The sequence below is a fragment of the Indicator indicator genome, chromosome 2 (genome assembly GCF_027791375.1).
Source record: "Indicator indicator isolate 239-I01 chromosome 2, UM_Iind_1.1, whole genome shotgun sequence".
Taxonomy (NCBI): Eukaryota; Metazoa; Chordata; class Aves; order Piciformes; family Indicatoridae; genus Indicator; species Indicator indicator.
The window spans coordinates 20,760,538-20,779,518 of record NC_072011.1 but is presented as its reverse complement, the minus strand read 5'-3'; the positions used below and the strand labels follow the sequence as shown (position 1 = coordinate 20,779,518).

The 18,981-nt window shown below is 40.5% G+C and overlaps 1 protein-coding gene across 1 annotated transcript; it reads left to right on the top strand.

Annotated features, from left to right (window-relative positions):
• Positions 1–745: 745 nt before the first annotated feature.
• IYD (iodotyrosine deiodinase) lies at positions 746–18,482 on the top strand. The gene is made up of 5 exons (XM_054399137.1): positions 746–996; positions 12,063–12,257; positions 14,173–14,332; positions 16,278–16,434; positions 18,300–18,482. Exons 1-5 carry the CDS (start codon positions 816–818, stop codon positions 18,480–18,482), a joined length of 876 nt encoding a protein of 291 aa, XP_054255112.1. The 5' UTR covers positions 746–815.
• The last annotated feature ends 499 nt before the right edge of the window (positions 18,483–18,981 follow it).

Here is an 18,981-nt window from a genome sequence, read left to right as displayed (position 1 = left end):
CCCAGATAAAGACACAGATTCAGTGCAGCTGTGCTGACTCAGTTCCCAAGCAGCTGATTGAGGTAAAAATGGGTTAAGCATTTAGACATTGACCTTTCTTGGACTAGGGCAGAATCCTATTACTATATAATCCTTCTTTGACAAGATAGCTGAATCACAGTTGTAAAATTCACCACAGTGAGATACTCAGGCCTTGAATATTTTTTACCTTGATTCCTCAAATTCTTCTTTTTTCTTCCCCCAGAACACCCAGGATGAATACAGAGTTCCGTCAATCATCTCATTCATGTTTCATGTGGAGGAAATGCTGCCACTTTGCTCAACTGTTTTAATGACTCATTTACATGGCCAAGGGTGGTGCTGCAAGCTGATACTCAGTTGTTGGTATTCAGAGGATATGTGCACTATGACTGATTCTACCAGTTAAACATTGAAGCGATGCCATCAGGTTTTAAAAGTCACATTCCCACTTGACTTTCTCATAATCCTTGCTACCAGCAAGGTTACTGAGATCATCATAACAATAAAAATGAGTGGGGAGACATGTTTTGCCTTAGTCTGGTATGTATGGCCTCTGCTTACCATTTATAAGCAGTTGCTTTCCAGAAAATATATAAGCCTGGTTCTCCTCAACCCTGGGAGCAAATCACAGATGAGATCGTGGGGGCGGTGGCTGAAAAGCAAAGGCAGGATAGGATCAAAGGCTAAACCTTGGGTCCACCCCTTTCTGGTTATTCCTGTTTTGCTCTCTTCATCCTCTTCTTTTGCAGAGAAACTACTGAACTTGGAAGGAGGGCTCTGCATTGACAACAGTCATGGCACTCTTTTCTTCCCTAACTCCAGTGTTCATAGCCGTTATATGTGTTTTGATTGGAGTAATACTGAAGAAGACTAATGAAGAGAAGGAAAAGCATGAGACTAAAAGCAAGCCTCTATCTCGCCCATGGGTAGATGAGGATTTAAAAGATGGCACTGACCACCAATTAGAGGAAGAAGGTAAGAATAATCCTATCCATTTGAACACTTTTGCTGTTTGATTCAGTCTGCTGAATTGAGTAAAGTAAATGTGATCTTCTGGATTTCTATACAGTGATAGCATTGCATCATGCTATGCTGCTGCTGTGGTCTGAGCTTTTCAGCTCTCTGAGAAGAGGCTTTCCTCATGTCATATTGCTCTTGGTGTAAATTGCTGTTTCCTCCAGATACCACAGGTTAGAGTGCAAAAAGAAAATGCATTTTCAAAGACCCTTCTCTGTCCCTCTGCACAGCAGATCACAGATCTATGATGGACTCCATAGACAACGGAGGGAAAGGAAGGAGATACTGCTGAATTTCCCCCAGCCCTTTCCCAGACCTGATTAAAAGGAGCAAAGGAAAGACCTTAGCAGAGTTTCTGCAAGCTGATTTTATAGACATCTCACCCCACTTTACCGTCCAGTGTTATATATTTGGTCTCAGCATCCCCAGAAAAGTTGGAGATGGGTTTATTACAGTTATTAAAAAAGTCCTCCTTCTGTGACTTCTGAGAATGTCCATGAAAGCTGTATCTGGATTAGCACTGGGATCATTTGAGAGCTATGCTGATTGAATAGTTAAGAACAAAATGTGGTGATGATGCTAATCTGTTCACTCAGGTGCATATTCGAACCTGTACAGAGGCCCTTTCTTGTTTCAGTATTGATTTCTGATTCACACTTCAGACAAAAGTCTGTTGCTTTCCTTCTTTTTGCTTCCTGGCTGTCCTCTCTAACACCCCTTTATTTCTTCATGAATTAAAAATCTTCAGAGTTCTATTGTATGATGTTTTTACCTTTGCAGTCAATGCAGCCTTTTTTTTCTTATTCAAGTTGTTTTCAAAGGATTTTTGTGGGGGATTTTTTGTCCCACAGTGATGCATTCCGTTGAGTCTGCTTCTAGAATTCTTGAAACTTAAATTGTTTTTCTGCCTGTATGCATATTTCTAAGAACCATTATTGCCTTTTTATTTTCTCCATGTTCAGTGTACTTTGAATTAGAGTTGTCTATAAGTTTCCAGAAACAGCTAATACTTGGAACATTTTAAACCATGTGAACAATTCCCCAAATATACACAATTTCTATAAGAAGTAGCTCTTATGTTGTATTCTTCACTCTTCAATGCAAAATAGATTCTATATAAAATTATCCTATATTTCCTTTGTCACTAATAGCTTATTAGCTCAGTTAAATTGCTGCAAATTAACATTCCTGTAGGTAGTTCAAGTTACAATCTGTGAATTACCAGTGACATCTTTGACTAGAGCTCTTTCTCTCCATTTAAAAATTGGATCTAAATAAACAAACATATTGTTTATTTATTTAACAAGGAGTGTCACTGCCACCACTCTGTATATAAAATATTATTCTTTTATACTTTAGTTGCTTTTCCTTTCCTTCAGGTGCTACATTCAAAACTGTACCATTTTAAAATTGCTAACAAAATACAGACACATTTATGGAGCTGATAAAAGGAGATTTATTTCTTTTTAAATAAAACTACTCTCAATGTACCATGTCAGCCAAAATTAAATTAGATTTTCTTACTATGTTGCTTTTAACAATGTTCAAATAATCATCTTTCCCTTAATGGTTTGTGATTCCAACAAACCTCTTTGCAAAACAGGCATGTTTCTTATCTCTAGGAAAATTAAAACAATTGCATCATGCTTAGGGATTTTTTTCTTCAGCAGGTGATATCCCAGCCTAAGTGAGAAGAGAATATGGCCATTTTGGTAAGGGTCTGCTCTTCTGCTAATGTTATAACTAAGGATCAAAACATACTCACCTTGTTGTCAGTGTTAAAATTTTCATTGACTGCATTAAACGTTGAAATAAAAACATGGATGTAAACAAAGATTTTTTAATGGTAAAGAAAATTTGACCTGCTGCATAAATTCTGCCACTTCACTGATGCATTGTACTTTATTTGAGTTAGGTGAGATGAAACATTTTTAAGGCCTTGTCTAAAGCTAGAGTGACATAGGTAAAGAAGGTGTATTTTAAATAGCCTCCTGACAGGAAGGGGCCCCTGAACACCAAGCCTTCCAATATGTGTTCATAACCAAACTGATAGTGCTTTGCCAGTAGACAAGTGCTCTGTAAAGAAAAGCACTGAACTTACTCAAGTGACATCAGTGCATGAACCATTCCTCAAGTGGCACTAGCAGGGATGTTTTCCCTGAGAGGGGCATACCTTTGAGCAGCAAAGCAGTCAGTGTAATTAGCTGAACTGCTTGGGCAGGCTCAGTAGAGTCACTTACTGACAGTGAAAGGTAGAAGGGTGAGGTCAAAGTTCTCCCAAGCTTGTCTGTGTTATGTTTTCAGTAGCTGAAGAGAAGGATGTTTTTCAGGGCATGAAGGACCAGCAGCCAAACCCCCATTCTTTGAAGCATTCATGCAGCCCATTTTTTAACCTCTTACCTGGCAATATTTCAGATTTGCTTGCCTACCCATCTGTCTTGCAATGTTTTCCTTTGTGAGATCCAGAATAAGAGGTGGTTGTGCTGTGGATTGGCAAGAACAGTCTGTATGTGTGTGTATCCGGTCCTGTCTTGCACTGGGCTATGTGTGATTAGCAATTAGACAGCCTTGTCTTGAATGGTGAGTCACAAGGGCTCTCTTCTAATGGTGGACATCTGATCCGAAAGTGGTGGTACCTCATCTTCCACTCTTTCAGGTTTCCACAATTAGATTTGGACTGCTGCAAATACAAGTTCTGTCTTTAGCCCAAGGAGCTTATTGCTCATTGTATTATGAAGAAAGACTGAGAGAACTGGGACTGTTTAGTTTTGAGAAGGGAAGGCTGAGAAGGGGTCTTATCAATCTCTATAAATATCTGGGGGACAGGGGTCAAGATGAAGATGATAGTCTCCTTTTGGTGGTGCCCAGTGATAGGACAAGGAACAATGGGCACAAGCAGGTTCCACCTCAACACAAGGAGACACTTCTTTATGGTGAGGGTGATGGAGCACTGGAACAGGCTGTCCAGAGAGATTATGGAGTCTCCTTCTCTGGAGACTTTCAAAACCCACCTGAATGCATTCCTGTGCAGCCTGCCCTAAGTGATCCTGCTTTGGCAGGGGGGCTGGAATCAATCTCTGGAGGTCATTTCCAACCCTTAACATTCTGTGATTCTGTGAGAATGGCCTCTTTCTTGGTCATACATTCAAATCAATACAATGGGTAAGGTAAATACAGACCCATTTTATGGTGGTGTGGAGGATGAGGTTGAATTTTATTTGTACCCATGTTACTTTGGAGAACAGTTGCAGAGACTAATAGCAAAGACATCTTACTACTATGTATTTAATTTTGGGGGCTTTGGTCATGTATTCTGCTTAAAGACTACAAAGAAGTGTACAAAATGTTCCACCTTTTCTAAAAATGCATCGCTCATTGCTCATGATATTTATTATAACAGACCTCTCCCACTTAGATATATTTTCTCTTATCCCAGGACTGAGGACTTCTCCAGTCTTTTAATAATACCACTGACATGAATGAGGCAGCAGCAGTTTAATTTTCCAATTCAATGACAGTTCATGCTTTGCGTCATTTAGGAACATGAGACTTACATGACCCTGATGCATCATTGTGTTACCTCCTAACTGCTGCAAACACCTCCAACCAGATGAATGAACATGAAAACTGGCCCTTTTCGATCCTCTTTCTTTTAACCTTACTTCCAGAACTTTGTATTATGGGTTAAAAAATCCTCTTCTAGCTGCCATCTTTAAATTAAACTTATTTAATGCTAATCTATACCTGTTTTTCCTGTTCTATCCCAGTCCCAGTGTCTATCCTCCACTGATTTATAGAAAGCAATCAGATTATTCTTAGCTTTCCTTTTACTAACTAAACCACCAATTCTTCTCTTTATACAACAACCACTCCATTCCTTTGAAGGTCTTTAGAAACCTTCTGCAACTATATTCCAATTTGAGGTAATTTTCATAAATTTTGATGCTGGCTTCTTTCTTCCAGGCTCTATGTCTTCTACCTAATACTTCTTTTGCTTAGGATTACTGACCATAAACCTGAAGTGTTATCACTTACAGAAGCAGACATTGTCTGCAAAAGGATGCCCTTAACTGCAAAACATTTGTTACTTAGAAGAGTCTTAGTTGAAAAGAAAAATCACTGAACAGAATTGCTCCTAGCTCAAACCAGGACACCTTCCATATGAACTGCTGGGAAGAACACAACCTTTATCCTAAAATGTATCCAGAGAGGAATTTCTGTTAGAGTTAGAGAAATATTACTTTTAAAATAAGATTTCATTTGGGTTGTCTGAGCCAAAACTATTTCAGATTTGATTAAAAACAAGGAAGCCTGATGACTGTTGTCATGTAAACCAGAATTGATGGCAATTTTGAGAAAGTCACTAATAAGATAATAGACTGACTAGCAGGGTATCTGTTGTCCATCAGGTGACAGAATGCACAGAGGTGTAAACAAGACATTTGTAGTATTGTATAACGTGACCAAACAAAGAGAAATATGTCTAAACACAGCAATTAAAGATATAGAGAGCATACACTAACCAGATGGTGCTGCTAATGATTTTAGCTTAGCATATGGATAATGTTAACTGCTACAAATGAATGGTCGACACATGGTGGAAAAGAATAAATAATAGATGAACTTATTTAGAAAAAAAAAAAAAAAGGTTGCCAGCAGAGTTTGGTTTTGTGTGTTAGTTCTCTCACTTCTGGGTTCTTCTTCTGCCTTATCCAATGTTCCTGTTTTGAGTGTATTAAAGTTTTGTTTACAAAACCTAAGGTTAGATATGGTGATACTACACTTTTTTCTCACTAGAAACTCCACCTTTGTTCCATGTCCAAAATAATTGAAAATACTCTTTCTTTCCCCACCATGCTGTTAAGTTGAACCATCTTGATCACACAGCAGCAGCTTCACTTCTTTTCTTCTTTTCTACTTACATGGGGAAAAATCTCACCACCAAACAAGCAAGCATACCTCTCAAAGTTTAACTCAGTTTGACCTTGGGGAGTACTTCAAATTCTATACTTCCTGTCTTTACAAAGTCTAGGTTTCTATGCTAACTAATCCTGTTCTTCCATTCCTAGTTGCCTATAGATCATTTAATTGGGATGTTTATTCAACCAGTTACATCTATTATTTTTATACCTCCGGTTTAAAGAAATGCCAAATGGCTTTGTGTCCTGATCCCTGAATTCTTCAGACTGAGTCTCCAACTTAGTTTTCCTTAATCCCTTATTTTTGTCAAGTTTGATCTCTTAAACATTGTCAGCCACAGTTATATACATGCTTTTCCTTACCTTTCACTTAGTCAATTGAATTGAATGAACTGATAATCTCAGTTTAGGGGCACTTTCTTTCTTTTTTTTTTTTTTCCTGTTAAGTCCTCTCTTCTTACTGAAACTAAAGCTAGAAGACTCACTGTACCAAGAGCAGTTATTTGATAAAGATATTTGACACTTCAATTGGGAAGCCTGGTTTCTAGTATTAAAGTATTTCCTCTTCAGTCCCTACCTGGAAACCTATGCATAACAATGAAGTTATCTGAAGTTACCTTCCTAACCTAGGCAGAATCAAGGAAGACTATAAAGCCTTGGGGGTGCAAGCGTAATATACTGGTGCCCAAGTTGTCTTTACCTCCAGTTGGAGGAAAGGGGGCAGACAGAAATTGTCTTATTATGCAAATAAACTTCTGGCTACATGGCCAATTCTGTCACGATGGATTTGGCTTTTATGACAAGAATACATTCTTTGATGACTATAAGCTATTAGGGAGGGGTGGAATACATCTGTCTAGAAAAGACAAGGGGATCTTTGGTAGTAGGCTTGTCAAGTTGGTGAGGTGGGCTTTAAACGGAAGGATTTGCAGGGGCAGGGTCCAAGATGGCAATACTCATGCCATCACATCTAACTAGGGAATATACAAGACCAACCAGAGCAGTGACAAATGTTCCTTAGCTGCTTTCCAAGGTGATAACCAGAAGGCCAACCACTTCAAGGGTGTATATAGTTATGGTGGATCCACTTGCACTCCTCCAGGGAAACCTTTATGCTCAGTTACTTCTCTGAAATGCCTATATACCAATGATTGCAGCCTGGGGAATAAGCAGGAAGAACCAGACAGAGCCATGGTCATTGTAGTTACAGAGACATGGAGGGATGGCTCACAGGAAAGCAGCACTGCAGAGAAGAACCTGGGAATTCTGGTAGATCCACAAGGAGGTAATGTGTCCTTGTGGCAAGAAGGCAAATAATATTCTGGGGTGAATTAACAAGAGTGTGCCCAGTAGACTGAGGGAAGCTCTCCTTCCCCTCTACTCTGCTCTAGTAAAGCCACATCAGGAGCATTGTGTCCAGTTCTGGGCTCCCCCAGTTCGAGAGATAAGAAACCATTGGAGATAGTTCAGCAGCAGGCTACAAAAGATGATTAGGAGATTGGAACATCCCTGTTATGAGGAGAGGCTGAGGGACCCAGGGCTGTTTATCCTGGAAAAGTGAAGACTGAGAGAGGATCTTATCAATACTTATAAGTATCTAAAGGTCCAGAGCATGGGGCTGGACTCTTTTCAGTAGTGCCCAGTGACAGGACAAGAGGCAATGGGCATAAACTAGAACACAGGAGGTTTCACTTAAATCTGCAGAATACCTTCTTGGAGGGTGATGGAGCACTGGAACAGGCTGCCCAGAGAGGATGTGGAGTTGCCTTTTCTGGACATACTCAAAACCCTCTTGAATATGTTCCTGTGCAATCTGCTCTAGGTGACCCTGCTTTAGCAGGCAAGTTAGAGGTCACTTCCACCCCTACTGCTCTGTATTTCTGTTATCTAGTTGAGGCAATATCACTCTCTCAAAGATGTGTTCTGGTCTAGATGTAACCTTGGGGGCCTTTATAGGCTTCACACTACCCAGAAGACAGCGCATCTCAAAAAGCAACCTTTTTGAAGCCATGCTACGTTTTTATTTCTTTACAGTCTTGTCACAGCATCACTTATTACCTGTTTTTTGGGCTGGTTGGTTTTGTTTGTTTGTTTGTTTTTAATTTCTTATTTATATGCTTCCTGCACCACTCAAAGTGGCTACCATTGTTGTTATTGCATTTTCATTCTTCCCTTCTCATCACATTTTGTTTCATGGCCTCTCCATGCACTGGTAGCTAATCCAGTTTGCTGTCTAGGCCTCTGCACTCAGCTGGCCACAAGCAACATCCTTTCTAGATTAAGTACATTATCCAAATCTTGGTGACTAGCCTCATCCGTATAAGTAATTTAATCTTGCTCTTCATGCTTCTGTCCTTCATCATTCATCTATGTATTTATGGTTTATCACCTACCTGGCCACCTTCTCACTGTGTTTCAAAACCAGGTACAGAGATTACACAGATTTCTTCCAGCCTTTGCTCTGATTTAACAAACCTTTGTAAACATTTTCCATATTTTTGAGACCACCCTCAGTATCTATATCTCAAAATGATTGTGAATAGTTTTGCAATGACATTAGACAAATGGTGACCCGAGTTGGCCTTGGGAGCCAGTCTCAAGTCTCCATCAGCAGCTGAATAAAAAGTATGGTACGTCGGATGTATGCCATTTCCTACTTTCTGAATTTTGATTAATACCTCATCATAAGAAAGTAAATAGTCAGAGCCCATAAAACCCCTTGGGTTCTGGAGTTTTATTTGAGCTGGAAATAGTATGTTTCTATTTCCCAGGGCACTCAACATTGTAAACTTGTGAAATGAACAGGGGTGGTCGCTAAAGCTCATTGGCCACAACAACCCCACGCAGTGCTACAGGCTGGGGACGGAGCGGCTGGAGAGCAGCCAGGCAGAAAGGGAGCTGGGGGTACTGGTTGACAGTAGGCTGCACATGAGCCAGCAGTGTGCCCAGGTGGCCAAGAAGACCAATGGCATCCTGGCCTGCATCAGGAATAGTGTGGCCAGCAGAAGCGGGGAAGTCATTCTGCCCCTGTACTCAGCACTGGTTAGGCTGCACCTCGAGTACTGTGTCCATTTCTGGGCTCATCAATTTAAGAAGGACATTGAGATACTTGAACGTGTCCAGAGAAGGGCAACGAGGCTGGTGAGAGGCCTTGAACAGAAGCCCTACAAGGAGAGGCTGAGGGAGCTGGGATTATTTAGCCTGGAGAAGAAGAGGAGGCTCAGGGGAGACCTCATTGCTGTCTCCAACTACCTGAAGGGAGGTTGTAGCCAGGAGGGGGTTGGTCTCTTCTCCCAGGCAACCTGCACCAGAACAAGAGGACACAGTCTCAAGCTGCTCCAGGGGAAGTTTAGGCTTGAGGTGAGGAGAAAGTTCTTCACAGAGAGAGTTGTTAGTCCTTGGAATGTCCAGGGAGGTGGTGGAGTCGCCATCCCTGGAGGTGTTCAAGAGGGGATTGGACGTGATACTTGGTGCCATGGTTTAGATAGTCAGGAGGTCTTGGGTGACAGGTTGGACTTTGATGATCCTTGAGGTCTTTTCCAACCTTATTGATTCTGTGATTCTGTGACATAAGCACGAATGCTACAGACTGACCTGAAATTTTCAACAAGACAATGCCTACTTTCAGTTGAGTTTTCTGGTCAAATTCTGCCATCTGATAAATACTGCACAGCTTCAGCTTATTTCAGGTGTTTTTTTGTTATCATGAGGAAAATATTGCTCCCATTTAAAACCTCCTCTTACATGAGTGCCTGTGGATTAAGTGAAGATGTGCATCATTCTGTGTAACTGCGAAATATCAGTTCAGCACCAAATGTCTTTCTTGTAGTTTGAGTACTTGTATGCAAAAGTTGGTTTTGGAGGGGGACAATTAATTTTATTGGGCCAATCAAGATGGTTTCAGAAGGTTACCCAGCTGCCAGGCCTTTGCGTCACAGAATTGTCAGGGTTGGAAGGGGCCTCAAAGATCATCCAGTTCCAAGCCCCCTGCCATGGGCAGGACACCTCACACTAGATCAGGTTGTCCAGAGCTGCATCCAGCCTGGCCTTAAAAACCTCCAGGGATGGGGCTTCCACCACCTCACTGGGCAATCTGTTCCAGTGTCTCACCACCCTTATGGTGAAGAACTTTTTCCTAATATCCAATATGAATCTACCCATTTCTAGTTTTGCTCCATTTCCCCTAGTCCTATCACTACCTGACATCTTAAAGTGTCCCTCCCCAGCTTTCTTGTAGGCCCCCTTCAGATACTGTAAGGCCACAATAAGGTCTCCTGGGAGACCTTCTCTTCTCCAGACTGAATGACCCCAACTCTCTCAATCTGTCTCCATAGGAGTGGTGCTCCAGCCCTCTGATCATCCTTGTGGGCCTTCTCTGGAAGTCCTTTAAGAGAAGTCTGCAGGAGATATTATGTGTCCAAAGCTTCTGTGATTTTCTGTCCTGTCTATATCAATGGGCAACTTCTATACATTTTTGGGTCATCACTTTTTCTCTCAAATGCTATGGCTGGCAACCATTGTCTCAGCTTCTCTTTGTGGAAGGTTTTGCATATTGGCTTTTATGTAGTGGTCCTTGAGAATGACATCCTATGAGTAGTGTGGAAAAGATTGGAAGGATGAAGAAAGAGCAAAAAAAGGGTTGTGGAAGTTTCTGAAAGAGATCACTGGAATCCTAGCAAAGGGCAAGTCTTTGTCAGCTGGTTGCTATTGAGTAGTAAATAATGTACTTTACTAAGCATAAACCACAAAAGGAACATTAGGAAGAGGCATCCTATTCCTTTTTCAGTTTAAGTCTGCAAGATGGCCACAAAAATAATTTTTGCAACAGCTCATTGCTTTTCATTACCCTGGATCCATGTCCTTGCAGGCTGTTGCTGAGGTTGCTAAACACAGGCATGAAATGCTAAACAAAACAAATTTTCTGGGTGACTTCTGGTATGCAAAATGAAATCTGTGTTGTCTGGGGACCAGAATAATTCTGTTTCAATTCAGCATATGAAACTGGATATTTTGCAGCCTTTTGCACACGCTGAGCCACACTTGTGAATATCTCTCTGCTGTTTATAAAATTAACAAAAAAACAGCCTGGTTTCTAAGGCAACTATATACTACTAAAACACAGAAATAATTGCCATTTGAATTTTCAACAGAGATTGCTATGATTCTGGAATAATAGCCTATTGGTGATGAAAAAAGAATTAGAACAATTTTTCCTAACTCAGCCCTCTGCAGCAGATTGCTCAATACTATTGACTACTCAAAATGTCAGTGGCTTTAACATCCATATCACAGTTGCAAAAAATGCTAGCTCTGCTGATTCTAGGAATGCAGAAGAGAAAGAGGAGATCTCAGAGACAACAGAAGAGGTATTTTGTGGTATAAAAAACGCCACAGAGACAGATTTAAGAGAAATGAGGAACCATTTTGAGTTCCTAAATTAAAGACAAGAAATAAAATATCCTACATTTGATATATTGTTATCCTAAGCATAGATGCCTGTCATCCATTTCCTCTTATGCTGAAAGTATCATGAAATCAAGAACTTAACCACAAAGTCACATGTGCGCAGAGCCCAATCTTGTAGTGCTTCTGCTGTGAAACATGAATATGGAAGAAGCTGACATTCAGCTCTTCAGAGGCAATTTTACACATATTGGTAGTTAAGCCCTCTCCTTAACCTCAATAATTTAACTTTTTTTTCTTATTATTAGTATGCTCAGGAACATGTTCATGTTTACTTACTGAGAAAAGTGGGCTAAAACCTTGTCCACCTTTCCACTGCTGTGTCAACTTGTAACCCATTTTTAAAGCAGGCTTGCAGACTTAAGCAGAGAAGGACATAACTTTTTTGTGGATCACACTTGCTACAGACAGCCAGGACCCTCCTGCCTCTTGGTATTTAAGCAAGTTGTTTATTCAGTAGCTGGAGCTAGGGATCAATGAGTTGTGTCAGCTGCAGCCTCAGACTTTGCCTTTCCAGTGGTGTGGAACTGCAGTGTATACCAAAGCAGGAGGGACAAAGTGCACTACAGTAGCGAATGCCAAAGGTATAAACAGCTTTCTCCAGAAAAAAAAAATACTCTAACCACTTTTATTTTCTTACAGAGGTTGATGAAGATTGGCAAGGACTTGATGAAAATGTTGCCCATGTCCCCTTCTCTGCAGAACGCTACTCTGAGGCCGAAATGATTAAAAGGTCACAGGCGTTTTATGAACTTCTTAACAAGAGGCGGTCTCTCAGGTTTCTTAGTGATGAGCCGGTCCCCAGAGAGGTTATTGATAATGTCATCAGAACAGCAGGTATGACAGTGAATGGTTCAAGGTCTGAAAAAAGGAGAAAGGATCAACATTACTGTTCAACTGTGTAGCAACGATGTGGAAAAGCCAAGGGAACTGGCATTTGGTGTTGGTTTTCCTAGGTTCACCTGTAGCCGTAATGAATGAGTACCTGTTGATAGATTGGAAATTACTCAGCTTGAACAGCTTTATGCTGGGAACTAGAGTGGAGTTTTCCCAACTCCTTTGTATTTGCAGTGCACCCAAAAGGGAAAAAGAGCATTTCAACAGCACAAACCAAAACATTTCATTTTCAACCCTTAAAAGATGTTACTTAAAATAAAATTATTTACAGCTTAGTGTGACATCTCAAAAATACTAAACATGTACTTCACGTGCTTCAAAATTTCATGCATTATGAGGATATTTACCCCAAACAAATTGATGAAATTGTCTCAGCCATGTAAAATATTTTGATTGACTTAAATGGCTGGGGTTTATTAAGAGGAAAAAATTTCAGTCTAGAAAAAAAATCTTTTCCAGTCCTTTCAACATCCGTCCCAGGGCCTTACTGCATATGACTGGAGTGTTGTGCTGAGGACCTTGATAGAGGTTATTTGTCAGAATGTCAGATTTTTTTTTTTTTTTTGAGAATACGTGACTTTTATGTCCTGGCCTAATCTCATCACTGCTTTAGTAACATTGACTTCAGCCAGGAAGAGTTTTAACCCTCGTTAAACCAGATGCTGATAGTATAGAAAAAATTCACAAGCTGCATTAAAGTTCAGTAATCTTTAGCAGGTGAATAAAACAAAGATTCTTAGCATTTGAGGTGCATTGTCTTCCCTTTAAAAAAATGTAAGCAGCTTTGTTACAGCAGTGTAACAACTCTTCATCTTCCTCTAATTAGCTGCGAGTAATTAAAACACTAAGCATGTTTTGGCAAATGCAGCAAAGAGAACAAGCCTGGAGTGCAGATGAAGTACTTAGTTACCCTGAAAGCTTTGGGCTGTGTGGAGAAATAGCAAACAAAGCAAAACATAAGTGTCATCAATGCTTACCCAAACCCAAGGAAAGTCAAGGCTCACAGTAGAAACACATTTTAATATAAAAGATAGGTCAAGCTTCTTATTCAGTGTTTCCCAAACTAAAATCGTGCTTATATATGCAAACATTGTGTGTGTCTGTGTCTGTGTGTTCCAGAACTTCAAATATTTTTAAAATGTGTGAGATCCAAACAGTCTCCTTAGCCTAATTATCTGTGAACCTGCACAGATAACTGTATTCTTCAGCTTCTGGCTTTCAACCTCTAGGCAGTTAAAATCTTCTCCAGTGGTGTAGGTGTGTAATGACCAGGACTGAATGAGCAAGTGCAGGTTTGATTATGTGCACACCTACACACACCAGCTGGTTTTGGGACAACAAACTTGAATATGGCAGATGTCTGCATCATGCGGCTCCTCATCTTAGCCAGCAAGAGATTCCTGTGGATGATCACTTAGCCTTGATTCCCTGCAATCCATTAGCTTTGCCCATCAGCTAAAATTGTCTCATAGTTGGATGCATATTCGGACAACGTGTTTCTTTTGGTATAACGTTTTGCAGTAACATCACTGAGTGCATATACTGCACCATAATACTGCCTCATCATAAGAAGCACGAAGAAAATTCTACAGACCTCTAATTTTGGTTTCCTGTAAGATGGCTGTATGAAAGGACTAACCTCTGTCATTGAATAGGACTTCACAGCCTTTGAGAAGGAAAAGAACAGGGTTGTAGGATTGTCTGGCAGAATCATCTCAGTCCTTTAATTCCCACCTTATCCATTTGTTTTTTCATTGTTCTGTTGGTCATCCTGAAAGCCTGCAAAGAAGAGCTGATACCTCTCACTGCTCACTGTCCTTCTTAGGTTTTAATCTTTCCCTGTTTTTATATTAAGGTACTTCACCCAGTGGAGCTCACACTGAGCCCTGGACCTTTGTGGTAGTGCAAGATTCATATCTAAAGCATAAGATTCGTGAGATTGTAGAAGAAGAAGAAGAAATCAACTACAGAAAAAGGATGGGAGACAGATGGGTTAATGACCTGAAAAGGTTGAGGTATGAAAATGTCTATTCGCTAAGGGGCTGGAAGAGATCTGTGTTTTAATCTAAGAAAGGCTATTCTGGGAAGTTGTAGTCATACTGCCTTTTTTTTTTTCCCCTTCTCACTTATTTTCAGGAAGGAAAACAACAACCCCAAACCTGAAAATAGTCAGCTCAATTTTCAAAACCTCATTTAAAAATTGCTCTTTTAAGTCTGTGCTCCTTAGACTCTCCCCAGTTTTCTGGTGCTGCTCAGGAGGTCAGCTGTAAATATTTCCTGTGTCCTGATCACAGAAGAAGAAGAAGAAAGGTGGTGTCAGAGACTGTTCCAGCCAGAGAGCTGCCAGTGTCATTACAATGTGGTCCTTTTGCTAGTTTACAGCTGGGAAGTAAAGACTACTGCTTGGGAAAAGTAGGGTTCCCACCTAGCAGGAGCTGGAAAAAATATTTATTACCTCTGTGTTCATTCTGGCTGCATTGTTCTGAGGTTCAGGTGAGATGCAGCACCCAACTGATATATAAAAAAATAAAACCTCACTATGTGCTTCAGTCTTACCAAAAGAAGGATGAATTAAGTGACTCACATGTTCAGCACACTCGTCTCTGTTGCATGGTTTTGTCTTGATTCTCAAGATGATGAGAATCTTACTGAAAGCACCACAGTTTAGAAAACCGAAGTTATAAAAGAAAAAAGAAACTTTTCTTGAATTCTTCTAGTGTCCTTTGCCAATTCTTGTTCCCTCTCACTTTCAATATTTTTCTAAGATTCATGTTTGCAAAGGAAGTCTTTAAATTATGAGTAGAATTCTGCTTTGGTGCCTGGTTCATAAATTGGTTAGTAAAAGGGATTATATGCTCTCTGTCCTGAACATTTCCCAAGAATTTAGCTACTTTTTTTTTTTTTTTTTAATGTAACTTCTGTTGCCGTAACTCTTATCCCAGTTTTGTTTGCCAAACCATGAACCTCCCAAAGTCATTAGGATCTTTACTACTAACCAGGGCATACAAGTGCTGAATTATGCAATATTTAATTGTTCCAGGTGCCCTCCAAAGTCTGACTGACTTCACACAATAGGAAGGCATCTACTGAGTCTTGGCTTGTCAAAGGAAGCATGTGTGCAAAGCTTTATAGGGTTGATTTCAGACTTGTTTCATAATGTTATTATATTTCACTTGCTTATGTGCTATGTAAATGTCTATGCTATGTGAACAACTAAAAGATAGCATTTTTTCAATATTTTGAGTGAGAACAATGAGAATCTGTTTTCTTTTCTAAATCCTACATCATAATTGTATATAGTGTCACTAAAAATTTGAAAGCAAATGAATTTTGATAGGGCTGAAATAAGCAGAAATAGAATGACGTTTTTCCTGTGAGAATATACTTGGGTTTATACTTTAGACCAAGAAATTTTGAACTCTTCTGCCAGCAGTTTTCCCTGCAATCACAAAAAAAATGTCACTGGGGTGACAGATGGAGCTGCAAGCCTGCAAAATTCCAGGAGTTAAATGATCTCGAAGGCAAGTGCTCATGAGGTCATTTCATAGATAAGAAGCCAAGAACTGCTTCCTATTTTTATGCAATTCCTCTCTTCAGAGTGAAGTTCATCAACTCCTCACCTGAATCTGCTAAAATTGAGAACTCTGTTCAAGTTTAGATTTTGGGGATTTTTTTGTGTTGGTGGTGGTAGTTTGGCTGGGTTTTCTGGGCAGGGGGGTTGTTTGTTTTGGGTTTTGTGTGGGTGTTTTTGTTTGTTTAGTTGGTTTTGTTTGATTTTTTTTTTAAGAAATGTTTCTATTTAAGCTGATAACACTTAATCCTCTGTAGTAAATGTTCTATGCTTTGGTCTACTGCTGTAATTGTCCTGTACCTTCAGTGCCCCTTTGCAGACAGTAAATGTGATTTATTGGAAAGCAAAAAGTTTGCAAAATAAGCATCTTAAGCATTATTCTTTTGCAGAACAAACTGGATCAAAGAGTACTTGGACACTGCTCCGTATCTGATCCTCATCTTCAAGCAGGTATATGGGCGGCATCCAAATGGCAAAAAGAAGACCCACTACTACAATGAAATCAGTGTTTCCATTGCCTGTGGTATTCTGCTTGCTGCACTGCAGGTATGTTGACTGAATCAACATACTGGGAGTCAATATATCAGTTTGGATTACATACCAAGACTATTCTCCCCAAAAGAAGGCAGAACCCGATTTATATTTTAACACTAAAAGCCACCTGGATTACACCATTTTCTGCAATGTGTCTTAGTTTTGAGTTTTGAACTTATTCTGAACAGACCTACATCTGAGAAGGTGATTTCTATCCTCAGTACTAGTTAACAATAAGAAAAATGTAATGCAGCTTACTTCCAGATTTGTCAGTCACTGAAGGCACAGCCTTTGGCCCCTGCCTTATGCTAACAGGACTGACATGGCCTGAAGACTACCCAAGCATGGCTGTGCAATGCCACACTGGCCCTGGCCCCTTCTTTTCATTAATCACTAAAATACAGTTTGACCCCAAATAATTTTTAGTACATAAATGCTGGGGTGGGGGCAGAAAGCAGGGATGTATTTTACAGAACAGGCTGTACCTGTTCAGTAAGTCTTTCTGAGGTATTTCTGAAAGTGACCTGACTTCTAAAGCTCAGCGTGTTTGACACCAGCCAGTTGGATTTTCTCAGTGGTTTTGCAGTGCTCAGTTCTGATGTACTCACACAGGTGTTTAGATAGTGAAGCTATTCCAATAGCTATCTTGGTCCGTCAGCAGGGTAACAGCAAGGTGCCACCTCTTATGTTAGGCCAATTTCTTGACATTCCTCCTCCATTCTGTTTTGAGTAACACTTCCCTTCTTGCATTGCTGTTCCTTAGCAAATCCGAGAAGTGAGCAGTGTAGAAGCACATTGCTGGGGCGTTGCTGCTCTGCAGCTGCACAGTGCTTTGTGTTTTCCCACCATGGAGCTGAAAGCAAAGAGAATTCACAGGGAATAGGGCAGAACCAGCACTAGCATGTTAGAAGCAGTAGAAGTGACAAGGCTCACTTTTGCCTGAGCCAGCCCACCATCACGTAGCATTTCTGTGGATCCTTACCAACTGTTAGTCTCCTTAGTACTGTTTCTTTCCCAGGTCTTAGTAATAAATTGACAACACTGAAGGACTAATAACATTCAGCACACCACTATTAGCTCTTTTCTTCTTCATACAGACTTCTTTAACATGAGAGGCCTGTTGCCTGAACACCTCTCCCTGGCTGATTTTTTATGTCTCAAAACCCACCAAATTCTTTCATTACATAGAGATAGAGACTGAAATTCACACATGCAATTCTCAGGAAGTACCTGAGCTGTGTGGTTTTATCTTGAATATTTTCAGCTCTTTATTATTTGTTGATCTTTTAGCATTTTTTGTGAGATTTCATGTAAGGGGAGCGGTGATACATAGACTTATTTTGGGGTTTTGATATAAGCCGGAATATTGGCCACTGTGAGAGATGACAACAGACTCCTGTAAGAATTTCTGAGGCAGAGCCTCTGTCCCTGTGAGGTACAGCTTTTGAGCAGGAATAAATGCTCACAAAAGTGTAAGACATCTTCCTGCCAGCTCTGTGGAGGCAACCAGAGCATTTCTCCATGTGAGCTAGATGAACCCGATGGGATGATATTTCAGTGATATCCTCACAATTGCCTCTCAACTTCATGGGTCCCCCATCACGCTGGGCAATGCAGGCAGGCTTCTGCTGTACAGTATGCAGGTATGCCAGGCAGAATGTGCTGTTGCTGGGGTGAAGTCTGTAAGCAAAGCAGGCATCATCTGTGGTCCTGCTGAGGCTATTAGTAAATCAGGTGTTTCAAAGCCTGCAGCAGTCTAACAAAGCAGCATTTCTGGGCTAATCAGTAGGATAATGTGTACAGGTTTGGTGGGAACAATGGATACAAATGAGAGCACAGACCTCTGTATCACTCTGTTGCTGTCTGTCTTGCTGTAGAATGCAGGTCTATACACAGTGACCTCCACACCCCTCAACTGTGGTCCCCAACTCCGGACACTACTAAAGCGCCCAGCAAATGAGAAGCTACTCTTGCTGCTCCCTGTTGGCTATCCCAAGAAAGACGCTACTGTGCCTGCTCTGACCAGAAAGCCACTGGAAGACATCATGGTGGTCATGTGAGACCAGTGCCACAAAGAAGAAACACATCTCTGATGCTAGCTAGTAAGCAGCAGCCTGGTGATGTCATCACTGCTTTTTCCGTGTATCCTCCTCCTACATCACAGCTGCTCTGTTTACATCTAAATTTCTTCTAGTGCTAGTAATCTACTAATTGCAGCAGTCAAAAAACAGTCAAGCACTGTGCCTTTGACAGGTGCTATTACCAATGATCTGTTCCAGGGGACATGTAGAATGGCATTTAAGTGACCTTCATCACTTGATCATTTTTTTATGCATTGTAGGGACAAATTTTTTCTTTAACTGGAATGTATATTCTCCTTTCCCTTCAGAATTTTAATAGTGGTTGTATTAAAAGATATAAAAAGGTCAAACTCAGCTTTCTTATCTCATTCAATGACTATTTAAATGCCCCTTCCCCTTCACTGTGTCTAGTTCTGCATAGGATGAAGCTATGTTTCTCATACACAGTAGCATTTTTCCTACTTCATTGATCTCAGAA

Bases quoted from the DNA above. Each gene is read 5' to 3' on its own strand.
- IYD (XM_054399137.1), top strand. From the start codon at position 816: ATGGCACTCTTTTCTTCCCTAACTCCAGTGTTCATAGCCGTTATATGT. The intron at 997-12,062 runs GTAAGAATAATC...ATTTTCTTACAG, and splicing joins CCACCAATTAGAGGAAGAAG to AGGTTGATGAAGATTGGCAA. The intron at 12,258-14,172 runs GTATGACAGTGA...TTTTATATTAAG, and splicing joins TAATGTCATCAGAACAGCAG to GTACTTCACCCAGTGGAGCT.